General features: G+C 42.9%; 1 protein-coding gene across 1 annotated transcript in view; it reads left to right on the top strand.

The window, feature by feature from the left end:
* Positions 1 to 13,117, top strand: part of LOC138282815 (transient receptor potential channel pyrexia-like) — a 1,013,831-nt gene that overhangs the window by 214,621 nt on the left and 786,093 nt on the right. The window contains exon 4 of the mRNA XM_069220730.1: positions 2,815 to 2,901. Coding sequence (XP_069076831.1) covers positions 2,815 to 2,901 — 87 coding nt within the window. The remainder of the gene's footprint in view (positions 1 to 2,814; positions 2,902 to 13,117) is intronic.

Raw genomic sequence — 13,117 nt, 5'->3', positions numbered from 1 at the left:
TTTCAAATGGCCTCTTAATTTAGTCAGATTACATCTGCATAACAAGCGATGAACCTAAGAATTATCTTTAATTCAGATATTTCCTTCAAGCTACAAAACTGAGGTAGAAGGTGTCAACTCAACTGTCGATCCCCAAAATAATCACACTGTTCCTCCAGATTTAACACTGCATAGAGTTTAAACAAGCTGGGATTATGGTAGCATGATCTACACTGTTCTCCTGAAAAATCTCTGCTCTAGACAACAAAGATTGCACAACCATTTGGCCAGAATGTGTTTAAACTCAAACAGATGTAAGTATGTCAAGCCAGCTGAAAAAGGTTTCAACTGGTTCCCGGTGAAACACAGAACCGCATGTGATAGTTCCTTAATTACACACACACAGCATTTGGGCAAAGATCATTCATATTTTCAAGAGTTGGCACCTTGTTACTAGCTTGTGATCAGCCTCTTTTCCATCTTATGCAACAATGATACTTTAAAAAAAAAGGACAGAAGCAGGTCCCTTGGGCATATGGCCCAAACTCTGTCAACTATCAACCATCAGCTAAGTAGGTCGAGCACACAAGCGCTGTATCGTGAGCTTTTAACCACACCCATCGCACAGCCATCACTTTCACTCGTTCGTGGGTTTGCTTTTCAAAAAACCTTTGTTATCATTGGTAAATGCTTTGTTTGTCCCACCTTGGGGCGGTTTTGTCACCGCCTTGCAGACAGCCCCTGTTACATGGATAATTGCACAATTGCCGATACGTTTGACTGCGAGGGAACTTCTTCTTTTTTGTGTCTCTCCTTTGAGCTCATGGCGGCCCTGGCACTTTGAATCAGCTCGCTTAAGTCAACTGTTTTACTTTTCATTTTCAATTTAAGTGAGAAGAAAAGTCCAGTTAGGAATTTACAACGCCAATAGCTCTAACTCGAGCAAACGTGAGCCCTAATGCATTGCAAATGCTTGTTTTTAGCTTGCTATCTTCAAGTCAGGAAACTCCTGAAAGTAGAATAGCTTTATAGCTCTGCCTTCAGTTAGTAGGCAACCTTAACATGCTAGATCCAGGATCAGATCGAATTCTAACCTAGAATTGCTGCCATTTTCGTATGTTGTTTCCCTAGCACTCTGAAGTAGCTAAAGTGCTTAGTGGCACTGTATAAAACTCATAAATATATAAATAGCTTTATTTTGTTTTCGCTGATTTTTACAGTCCTTATTCTAAATCTCACCCCCATGTTGTATAATACCATGCTCGGATCCTTGGTTTGAATCAGAGTAGATTCCACCTTTTCCCTGCTTCTGGAGTCCCCTCAGTCCTCTCGCATGCTCACATTCACCCTAGGATTCCCTTACCTGTTTGCTATGTGCTTCCCTTGTGCTGACACAATCCACTTGCGCAGTTCGGATGCCTTTATTGTCCCATATGCAGCAAGATTAATCATTTGGTCCTTCTTTAGCTGCTCTGTCAATATAGCTCGCATATTTACCACATTACATTACTGGTGCCTGGACACCATTCCTATATTCCTGCCATTTAGATGTCTACATTTCAGGCATTTTAACTAGTTGAGGGAAATTCCTCTTTGCTTATTTATGGCCCGAACTCCTCCATAATGGCAGCCTCATACTTCTACAGTGTCAACAGCCCTGCAATTTCCCATCTGTTGACCTGATTCCCCACTGAGTCCATGGTTTCCTATGTTGTTCCTCCCCAGTGTTGTAACACAAGAGTCCTGCATCTTATGCGATGCAGGGGGTCCCTCATGCTTCAGGTTCTGTCCCCCTCCTCTTGGCCACCTATCATCTTCCCTCTGAAAGTCTGCATGAATACCAGTCAGGTTTCATCGTGCCCCTTTGTCCCCCTTCCATTAAGATCCTCTTGAGCCAGACTGGGAAGGCTCACTCTCTCTCCCTCACATCCTTTGTCTCTCCCAATGTTTCTTCTATCAAGGCTGTATCACACTACCCACGACTCTCAATACAGGCAGGATTCCAAAATAAGCACTTGCTCTACAGAGTCTCCTTGTTAATCTGGGTCAGACATGTGGTCTCTACCTCTTCCCAATAATCTATCTGCTCTGTCTCATGCTCCTCTTGACGGTGTCCTACCTATTATCCACCTCTATTTTAGGTTTCCTGAGCACCCTTCTCTAACTGAAGTGTTCCATCCTTGGGGCAGGTTTCACCTAAAATTTTAAGATCCTCAAGCACATCTGAGGTTTCACAAGTTACTCCCATTATGTGAGTTTGATTTGTCATTGAATCCCCTCTTTATGCACAGCCCTTTGTATTAAAATGTTGAACCACAAAATTAAAACTATTCCTACTCATATCTTCAACCTGAATTGTTGAAAACATCTCAGCTAAATATAATTATAAGTTTAGCTCTATTTGGTGGGTTGGCTCATATAAACTTAAGGCTACAAATTAAGTACAGATCGATACCAGCTGACTTTATTGGCTTAAAAAGCGGCAGGCAAATTGAACACAAAAAACTGTGTAAAAGAGATCTGATTGATCAGCAAGAACTGTAGAGCATACTCTACTGGGTGGTGGGCAAAGGGCTGTCCTGTCTGCAGCCCCTAAGAGTCACACAATGTGTGATAGAAAAAGCTAGTGCTTTCCAGATCCATAAAATATTCATATCTTTATTTTGGCTTCTGAACAGGCATATTGCCCAGGATTTGTGAATTCTCTTACCTAATTGTGCTTTATTTTGATTTAATTCATAATGTTGGTTGATGAAAAAATATGAACATGAAGAAATCATATTTGGCGATCTAAGGAATTGTTTATGAAACTGGATCTCAATTTCTATATTTCAGTTCAACTGGAAAAAGCTGAACCGTCTTCTGGAAGGAGGTGCCAATGTAAATGCAACTGATCTATATGGACAAACAGTACTACATGAGGTAATACATATGGTTTGAGGACACAACAGTTCTGTTGTATTCTGCTTTGCATGTTTTTTAATATTTATGTATGTATGCATATACATAAAGGTATTTGTACAGTAAAAGCGCACTTCTAAGGACAGCTTGCAAGCAACAGAGCTTTGAATAAGGATGAGGGCCCTAAAGTATGATTCAATGTTGTTACAGGATGAGCAAACACCCTCTGTTAGAAATGTCATCCTTAGGGTGACATTCCCCCAAACATTTTGCCTTCACACCTCCTATTTGGCTGATTTAGCTTTAGTTGGCCTTAGGACTCTGTGTACTTGACCACTGCTAATCAGTGCTAAAGTGCTAGTGCTCTCTCCTTTAGATATGGTAGAATTGACTTACACCCAATTGGCATATTCAGTTTACTTGTAAGTCCCTAGTAAAGTGGTCCCACATGTACTCAGGGCTTCTAATTAAATGCTACTAGTGGACCTGCAGCACTGATTATGCCACCCCCTCCCCCTTATAAATGTCTCAGGCTTGGAATTGCAGCCTGTGTGAGCAGGTTTATACTGCCATTTCGATCTAGCAAAATAAACATTTTGCCAAGGCCTAAACCTTCCTGTTTAATACATATAAGTCACCCATATGAAAGGCTCTATACAGCCTAAAGGACAGGGTGCAGTGTATTTAAAAAGCTGGACATGTACATTTAAGGTTTTCGTGTCCTAGTAGTGGAAAAATCCTAAATGTATTTTTCATTACTGTAAGGCCTAACTATCCCATAGGAAAACATTGGGTTTCCTTATTACATTTAATGAGTGTTAACCTTCAATTGGAAACAGGTTGGCCTCAAGTTTGGTGTCTAAAGAATTGAAATTAAAAGACATCTTTAATGGTATAGTCAGATTTTCTGTCACAAGTCTGAAAATGCTACTTTTAGAAAACTGGCAGTTTCTTATTATAACCATTTGGCACCTAAAGCCTGTTCCTGGGTCACATGACTAGGAGTAGCTGGGAGTTGGTCTTTGTGCATTGCTCCCACACTGTGAGACAAAGGGAACTAGGTTTTGACAGGATGGACCACTCTGACTTAACAACGGTAAGGAGCTATCACTTACCATACTTGTACATCACAACAGCTCTGTCTGAGCACTCTCACAAGGGTTTTTTCACTAGTCTTTTGTGTTCCCGGACACACTAGGGCCAGTGCAGGGGGAAAAAGGATGCCTGATACCTCAGGTGACCTATAGAAACCAACCTCTCCTACTTCAAAGTAGGCACTAGGTATAATTATTGGACCTGAGACCCCAACTCTTCAGTACACATCTGAAAGAGTCAGAAGAAGGACTGCTGTTCTGTTTTGCTGCATGAGAGACTGCCCCACTGCGGTCATGGTGCCCCCCTTTCTGAGTAAAAAGGACTGGACCTGCATCTTGAACCCAGAGTCATCAAAGTGACTCCAAGGGCTAATTGGCTGTCATCCTGACCACAGCCTCAGGGACAGAAGGCTTCAAACACTGTGAACTCAGAACGTGGACTCTGTCTGCTGTGAATCCTACCCTCCTAAGTGGTGACATACCAGTCCTAGAGTCTTGAAAGTGGGCCTGAATGTGCTCTGCCAGCTAAGCTGTGGTCCCAGCAGAACTGACAGTGTGACGCTACGCCTCCCAAAACTTGGTATCGGACTGGCAGCGTGACACATCACCTCACAAACTCTGCATCGGAACCGATGCACGATGCATCCCCAAAGCAGAACTCCGCATTGCAGCTCACAGCCTTCTCAGAAACTTGCTGCATGATGCAGCCTCGATGCAGGTCTCCTTATTGCAATCTCCTCATTGATGGCACCCTTGGCTTCACATCGCATCCTCGATACAGGATCTCACAATGGTCCACAACCAGGATTTCAGGTACTCTTCCGGCCTGTGCTCCATCGTGGTTAGCTTTAACTTGTGACTTTGTCCTGTTGCAGCACAACCACACAACACCTAAAATAAACATTGATAAATACAGATAAAATTAGTAAAAAATAAATATGGATAAATACAGACGGAAATGTAAAAAAAAAAAAACGGAAGCCCTAGTTATAATACTCTTGGAATAGGGTGGACGTTATATCAGTCATGCTTCTGAGGGAGTAATCCGTCCACCAAACTCTAAATCAGGCCTAAAGTCTCTGTCAATTTTGAATCCAAGTAATTTTTACATTGTGGATCAGCTGGGATGTGAAGCTGTCAAGTTTCATAACAGAATGCTATGCTTGGTTGTTAGGAGCTGTTGGCAAACAGGAGGATTTCCTATTTAGTTGGATTAAGCTTTAGGTAGGTACCTGATATCCTGTTCTGAATAAGAATTAGGCCGGTTGTGGGGTCAAAAGTCCTTGGTCAAGTAGATTTTAAGGTAGAGTTGAGCTGTTATGAAGTTCATGAAAATGTTCTGTGGCCTCTGCTGTAGTCCAGCAATTCTTTTAAGCTGGTAACTTCAACGAAGCACTACATGTGTACACTAGCGTTTTGGGTGATTTCACTGTACATAGCTGAGCTACATGCCCTCTTTCTTGCCCTTGACAAGGCTGAACTATTAGCTTCCCGCACTTTGGGCCTGATTATGAGTTTCTTGAAATATTCCGACTGATGCGTTAACCCCTGTTCACACATGGGTCTGAATTACGAGTGTAAAGGTATTTAACACATCCAATATTTATCAGATGCATTAAATAACTCAAACTTTGTTAAATTTAGGTAGGTCAAACCTACTGAAATTTAACAGGGGGAAAAACATTATATTTACTGTATCATGTGGACTGTGGTGCATGAAACACCAAAATCTGCATGTATTTCCCCATAAACTCATAATAGGTGTTATTTATTGCACCTGATAAATAACAGTACCACAGGGTACTTTATTTATCAGGGGTGATAAATAATGCCTCAATTCGTAATAAGGCCCTCCTTGTGCTAGATTGTTTTCTGTGTAGACAATGTGTATTTGCTACCTTGTCGCTTTAAAGGAATATGTGATTCAGAAGATAAGCTTAAAAACGTTAAATGGCTGTGGGGAAAGATGCCTCTTGCACAAGCTTCCTTTGGTCCATGTGCAGTATATCATGGTCCACAAAAGTGAAGGAGTTCAAGTTAAAGGGAACTGTATGGCTGATAAAATTGAGAAGGCTGTGTTGAAAGCCTTCAAGGTTGCTGTTGTAACTAGATAGTAGGCAAAGCTTGATGCAGATGTTATGATAATAATAATAATAATAATAAAGGCAATATTAAAAGGGGAAAAGCCTCCTGATAGCTTTCCCTCCAAATAAGCAAATGCCTAAAAAGCAAGGTAGTTTAGACCTCATAAGGGCAGCTCATGATGGGTTAAATTAGGCGCATACTGGTATCAGTGCTCTTGTGGCAATGCTACATCAACATCAGCAATACTTGTAGCATTATTTCTCTCTCAGGGGAACTCCATGGATAATCGAATGCGCTGACTAGTCCCGCCCACATGCGGGAATCCCAGAGCACTTGTACATAATATATCTTCTTAAGCGTAGATGTTTTCCTTTCTTCAGTAACGCCTGGAGAAACACTTCATATATTGATGTTTTGCAGCCTATAAAGAGGCTTCAAATTGACTTTATAAAAGGATGATATATGCTCAAAAGGACCAGGAAAATTAAAATCTAAATCTCATTCACAAACCTGTATTTAATGAAAAAGATGAAGACGGAAGAGCACAACATGGCCTTACAGGCTGCAACTCTGCAGTTATGAAAACAGAGTCCACACCTTTAGAGGATCACAGGGCACCAGTATCCCATCATGTGTGGCAGCTACCTCAGTTCTTTTTTCTGGCTCCCGGCGACAGCATCTTGGAGCTTTGAGCTCGGCCTTGTTGGCTTTTTTTCTTCAAAAATCTCACTCAGAACATTTTGACAATTATTTCATTCAACAGATTTAGGGGGTCATTACAACCTCGGCGGTCTGCGTTGCAGACCGCCGAGGTTGCGGGAGCCAGAATACCGCCAGTGCTGGCAGTATGGCTGGCTCCGTATTTTGACTTTTCCGCTGGGCCAGCGGACGGTAATAGAGTTACCGTCCGCTGGCCCAGCGGAAAAGGCACATCAACATTGCCGCCGGCTCGTAATTGAGCCGGCAGCAATGCTGATGTGCAGCGGGTGCAGTAGCAGTGAAATGCGCGACAGGGCTCTGCCCGGGGGCCCCTGCACTGCCCATGCCAAGTGCATGGGCAGTGCAGGGGCCCCCAGGGGCCCCCTGAGTCCCCTTACCGCCAGCCTCTTCCTGGCGGTGCAAACCGCCAGAAACAGGCTGGCGGTAGGGGAGTCATAATCCCCAGGGCAGCGCTGCAAGCAGCGCTGCCCTGGTGGATTATAACCGCCGGGGCAAAAATGGCGGAATACCACCGGCCCCGGCGGTGCGACCACGGCGGTACTGCCGCAGTCAAAATATGGGTTTTCATACCGCCAGCCTGTTGGCAGTACGAACAACACTTTAACCCCCTTAATCTGTTCCAGTATTTTCTCTATCATTTTCTGACTGATTTTTTTTTTTCCTTTTTCGGATAAAATGCCATCCTTATTTTACAAGTGTCCTGTCTGTGGTAGAATGAAGGCCAAGTCAGATTCACATGATGTTTGCATCATCTGCCTTCCTGACAACCACATACCTGATAGATGTCCACATTGCCGAACCTTTTCTGGGCACACCCTGAGGGGCAGGGAGAAGATTTGCCTTCATGGAGCAAAAAGCAATACAGGCAGCAGCAGGTCCAGTCTGAAGATGGGACGTCACAGGAGCGAGGAAAGGGTCAGTCCTCTACCAATGTTCTTCACCTTTCTCTGAGGACTCTAGGTGAGGGAATCCAAAAGAGTCTGTGGATGTCGAGACATTCGAGACCTGTATAAAGAGCCAGAAAATTGAGACCAAGATGTTTATCATCTACCTCTGACTCAGAATACTCCAGGGCATATTCTCCATCATTGCCCATCCTACTTCCAGACTCTTCTAATCCTCCTCCATCTCCTCCAGCACCTCTTCCACCTACCTCACCTCCGCCTCTGCCACGGACAGAGATACCTTTGGAAGCTCCTCCTTTGATGAGACCTCATACTTCTCCTAAGAGATCGAGGTACAGATCTCATCATAGATCAAGAGCACAAGCGCCTTTGAGACATTGTCATCAGTCTCAGCACTACTCTTCATGACGATCTTCTCACCTCACTCATCTCTACCGTCCTGGGTATAGGTCCAAATCTAAAACACACTCAAGATGCAAATCTTCTTATTCTACTTCTTCCTCTTGTACTGGAAGATATTCACTGACTCTGACTGATTCTCCCCAGCCAATGGTCTCTACAGTGGGCAACATTAACACCTTTCAAGAGGTGCTTGTGCTAGGGGCAACATTCCATTGCCTGCCCCATCAATGTCAACATTGGTGATCTTTGAAGCTCAACAGGTGGCATCAAGAACTCTTCTACTCCTAGTTCTAGTTTTATTGGATCCAGCAATGGAGCTGTTCCTTACACCTTCTGCAACCAAATCAACTCCATCAAGATTTCAGAAAAAGTATAGACCTCAGGAGCAGGACCCATTATTCCTTCCATCAGATCCTCCCCCTGATTCAGTGGTCATCCTAGCTGCAATGAAAGTGCATTCTACTACTCTTTTGTCTACAATTCCACCAGACAAGAAAAGTAAAAAGCTTGATTCAGTGGGATGCAAGACGTTTGGTACAGCTGCCACTACCATGAAAGCAGCAAGTGCATTTGCCTTGCTAGGCAGATATGAGAGAGCCCTATGGGACTCCTTGCAGCAGTTTGTTGAAGACCTCCTAAGAGATCGAAGAGAGGACTTCCTCTAAGTTGGGAATGAGGGCATGATGGTCTCCAGTCAGGTCATTAGCGCTGCTGCTGATTCTTCTCTGCTGGCAGCCCATGGATGCTGTCATGGATTGGCCCTTAAATGGCATTCTTGGTGTTATACTGTTCCTACGAATCAAGTAGGACTATGTATCTGGTCAACATAACCGTCAGACTATAGGGACTTAATCTGTGTATACCATCAGGAAATGTTGACACCGTTTCTAGCTAGCTCAGTGCCCCATTCAAACCCCTAAACCCACCAGGGTACCAGATGGGTTTTGCAACCTCAAGCATGACTACTTATATTCCCAAGGAAATTGTGAAAACAGATCTGCTCTTTCGTTGTCGCTCAAGTACCCAAGATGAGACACTAGTCAGATACAAAAATGTATTTTGGAGCATTTATTGCAACAATCTTATCCTTGCATAAAAAACATGAGCTGCGATTATTAGGCGAACGAGGCAAAGCATTGTAACCAGCTTGTGCAAAAATGCTGAAAAGTATAAACAGTTCAACCAATGTAATGTTATTGTGTTGCTACCTACACTATCGAGAGCATAGTGGGAATACCCTCTGCCAGATCTATTGGGACAGCCCAACCCCCCCATACCTAGGTAAGATGTACTGGGAAGCCAGGAAGCCTGTCTGATGTAGTGCAGGCCATTGTCCTGGGGAGGGTAGAGGATAGAATCAGTATCAGAGTCAGACAAGCTTCATCTCAGGCACTGTCTGCCATGTTCCAGGACAATCCCAGCAGAAGTGCTCCTCTGCTGAATATGACGCATTGGCGGTTTCTAATAATACAAGCATTGTCCGTGCCACACTGTGTCAGAGGTGCAGGCTTGATGTTATATCTCTGCAAATGTGGACCTGTCTCCACGGACAATCAGAATATATAGGGCATCGCTTCCTGTGTGCTCAGCCTTGGCAAAGTGTACAGACTAGATGGCATCAACACTTACTAGAAACAAGCAACTTGTATAGTGATTTCTCAGTACATTATTGCATAAATGAAAAGCCATGTAGAAGGTTACCAACATAAAGGAAATGCTAAATTAAAATATGCATTTGAAAATGGAGACACTAAACGGGCCCTAATGTGCTTTACCAGATTGGCTTAATCTTACCGCCCTTAAGCAAGCATCTCAGCAGAGGATTCTTAATCTTCCTTTCTTGGGCAGCACTATATTTGGCAGTCATACTGATGATGAAATGGCTTGTATGAAGACCGAGATGGGGGCCTTGAAGGCAGTTGGTCTAGAGAAATGCAAAGAACAGCAAAGACACACTTATAAACCTTATGAAAGGCATTTCTATCTGCAGAGGGTTCAAACCCCTCGATGGTTACAAAGCCACCTCCAACAGCAGCATCAAAGACCTTTCCAGCAGCACCAATAATGTCAACCGAAGGGACGAGCTAGCCACCAACCTGCCCAAGCAGGAAAGCCTACTGCTTGCTCCAAGCAATGAGTCTCTGCTTTCCCTTCTTCCGTTACCCAGTTCGGTAGAGGGAAGTATCTCACAATATCTGACAGAGAGGATATCCATCAAAGAAGCCTGGGTTCTAAATATTGTACAGCATGGTTGTCTCAGATTCACCTGCCCTCCACCAAATATTCCACCAAACCCATCCAGTCAGCATCTACAGATGCTCAGATCAGAAATGGAAACCCTTCTACAGAAGCAGGTGGTGGAGATTGTTCCTCCCAGCCAATGAGGCACAGGGATTTATTACCATTATTTGGTAGTGGAAAAGAAAGGCCCGAAAACTAATTCAGACTCCTACTAGATCAGAAACTTGAAAAAATATGGATACAGAGAGAAGTTCAGCCTGCTAGCATGACATCAAATTTAGTCCCAAATCCAACAAGGAGACTGAATCTGTTCGATAGATCTTCAGAATGCCTACTTTCATGTTCTGACACTCAGAGAACACAGCAAATTTCTGAGATTTGTAGTAGGCCACAATCACTATCAGTGCAAAGTACTTCCTTTTGGCCTCAAATTATCCCTCAGAACATTTTCAAAGTGCATGTCAGTGGTCACCACACATCTCAGGAAACTCCATACCTAGATGACTAGCTTATCAAGGCGTCAACACAACAAGCACAACTCCATTATCAACTACGATTAATACTCTCAACCAATTAGGTCTGCATGTCAATCACAAAGAATAAACTTCTAAAGTCCAGTGTCTACATTATCTAGGTACTACCATTGAAACCATATAAGCAAATATGCACCCTTTGGAGGAGAAACTCCATCCATCTAAAATTTCACTCTCTCATGAAAGTCTCTCATCCCACAGTGAGAAGAGGTCTCCTGGGCTCAATGGCATTGTGCATTTTTCTAACGCTGAATGCCCGTCTCCACATGAAATCACTTCCAGAATATTTGGAGGGCCAGTGGAATCATTACTCAGGCAACTGCGGGGACAAGATCATATTTTAACTGAAAGCAAAGCAGTTCCTAAAATGGTGGTGCACACCAAAAAAATCTTCTTCAGGGGATGCCTTTTTATCAGGATGTTCCCTCTCAGGCAATACTAACAGATGTCACTCTATTAGGATGGGGAGCACATATTGAACACCTTCAAATCCAGTGAACCTGTTCGTTGAAGGAAATGACTTTTCACATCAATCTCCACAAGTTACGAGCAGTTCATCTAGCGTTAAGGCCTTTTCTTCTGTCCTTCAAAACAAAATCCCTTCTTGTTCAGGCAGACAACAAAACAATGTACAATTTGAACAAACAAGGGGGGGCAAGATTCAGAGCCTTGTCTCAGGAAGCCCAGATAATTTGGAATTGGTTGCTAGCCAGAATTGCTAGCCAGAGACTCAATGCAGCTCACGTTCCAGGGTTTAGAATATTCAAGCAGACTCCCTAAGCAGGATTCTTCAGGAAAACCTCAAGTTGGTTCTACACCACAAGGTCATGCAAAGCATCTTCTGCTTATGGGGTTTTACTCACTTACATTTAGTCGCAATCGCAGAAAACAAAATATGCCCAAACTTTGCCTTGAAGTTCTACTAGCCACGGATATTGGGGAATACCCTATAGATCAATTGGTCCAGCAAATTTCTCTACATTTTTCCTCCAATTACCCTAATTTAACCAGTAATCATCAAGCTGTCTTACTTGAAAGTCAGAATGATTTTAATAGGTCCAGAGTGGCCCGACAATGGTGATTGACAGACATTCTCCACTTGGGTGTCCACTGACATGCAGATCGGACCATCTCATGAAGTACGTAGGTCAGATGGTTAATCCCAATATCTCTTCTTTGAGTTTGGCAGCATGGATCCTGAGCTTATACAATATACATTTGAATCTTCCACAAGAATGCATGAACATCCTCAAGGAGGCTAAAAGACTATGAAAGCGTTCAGCTTATTCTTTTAAATAGAAAATACTATATATGTGCAGTGTTCTGACAAGCACTTTGATTAAACAATGTGCAAAGAAAAAGCTATTCTTTCATATTTGCTTTATCTGGCCAAATCCAGCTTACAATTCTCTTCTTTTACAATCCATTTCAAGCAATTACTGCCTATCGAAAATGTCCTTCACAAACCTCTTTTTCAAACATCCTGTTCCTAAAGACTTCTTAGAAGGTTTAAAAAACATTTTCCTCCCCAATATGTTGCCCCCCGTCCCTGGGAATTGAACATAGTACTTTACCTCCTCATGCAGGCTCATTTCAAGCCCATCCATAAGGCCTCATTGCAACACCTCTCATAGAAGGCTACTTTCCTAGTAGCTATTATGTCAGCACAAAGGGTTAGTGAGATTCAGGCTTTATGCTTTCCCGACCATTTACGGTTTTCCATGGTAGTAAGGTGGATATGAGGACTCATCCGAAACTCTTTCCCAAAGTGGTTTCAGATTTTCACATTAACCAATCCATTTCTTTGCCTACTTTCTTTCAGCACCCTTCCACTCCAGCTGAAAGAACTCTCAATACTTTATATGTCAGATGAGTCTTAAATCTTATCTAGAAAAAACATAAGCTATCCGCAAGTCCAATCAATTATTCGTAAACTATGGCCTTGTCTGTACAGATTTAGCCACTTCTCTATGCAGGTGGATAGTTTCTTGCATCCTGTTATGCTACCAGAAAGCAAATACAGTTCTGTCCGGTACACCTGAAGCTCATTTCACTAGTGGTAAAGTGGCTGAGGCTGCTTTAAAGAGTAATATATTCATTTCTGAACTATGTAAAGCAGCTACGTGGAGATCTGTTCACACTTTTACCAAACACTATTGCTTGGACTTAGATGCTAGAACAGATGCTCAAGTAGGACAGGCTTCTCTGAGGAATCTAGTTGCTTAATCTATTCTATTGATTGTCTCTTTTCCTTTCC

The sequence above is a fragment of the Pleurodeles waltl genome, chromosome 2_2, assembly GCF_031143425.1.
Source record: "Pleurodeles waltl isolate 20211129_DDA chromosome 2_2, aPleWal1.hap1.20221129, whole genome shotgun sequence".
Lineage (NCBI taxonomy): Eukaryota > Metazoa > Chordata > Amphibia > Caudata > Salamandridae > Pleurodeles > Pleurodeles waltl.
This window is presented reverse-complemented; position numbering and strand designations above follow the sequence as displayed.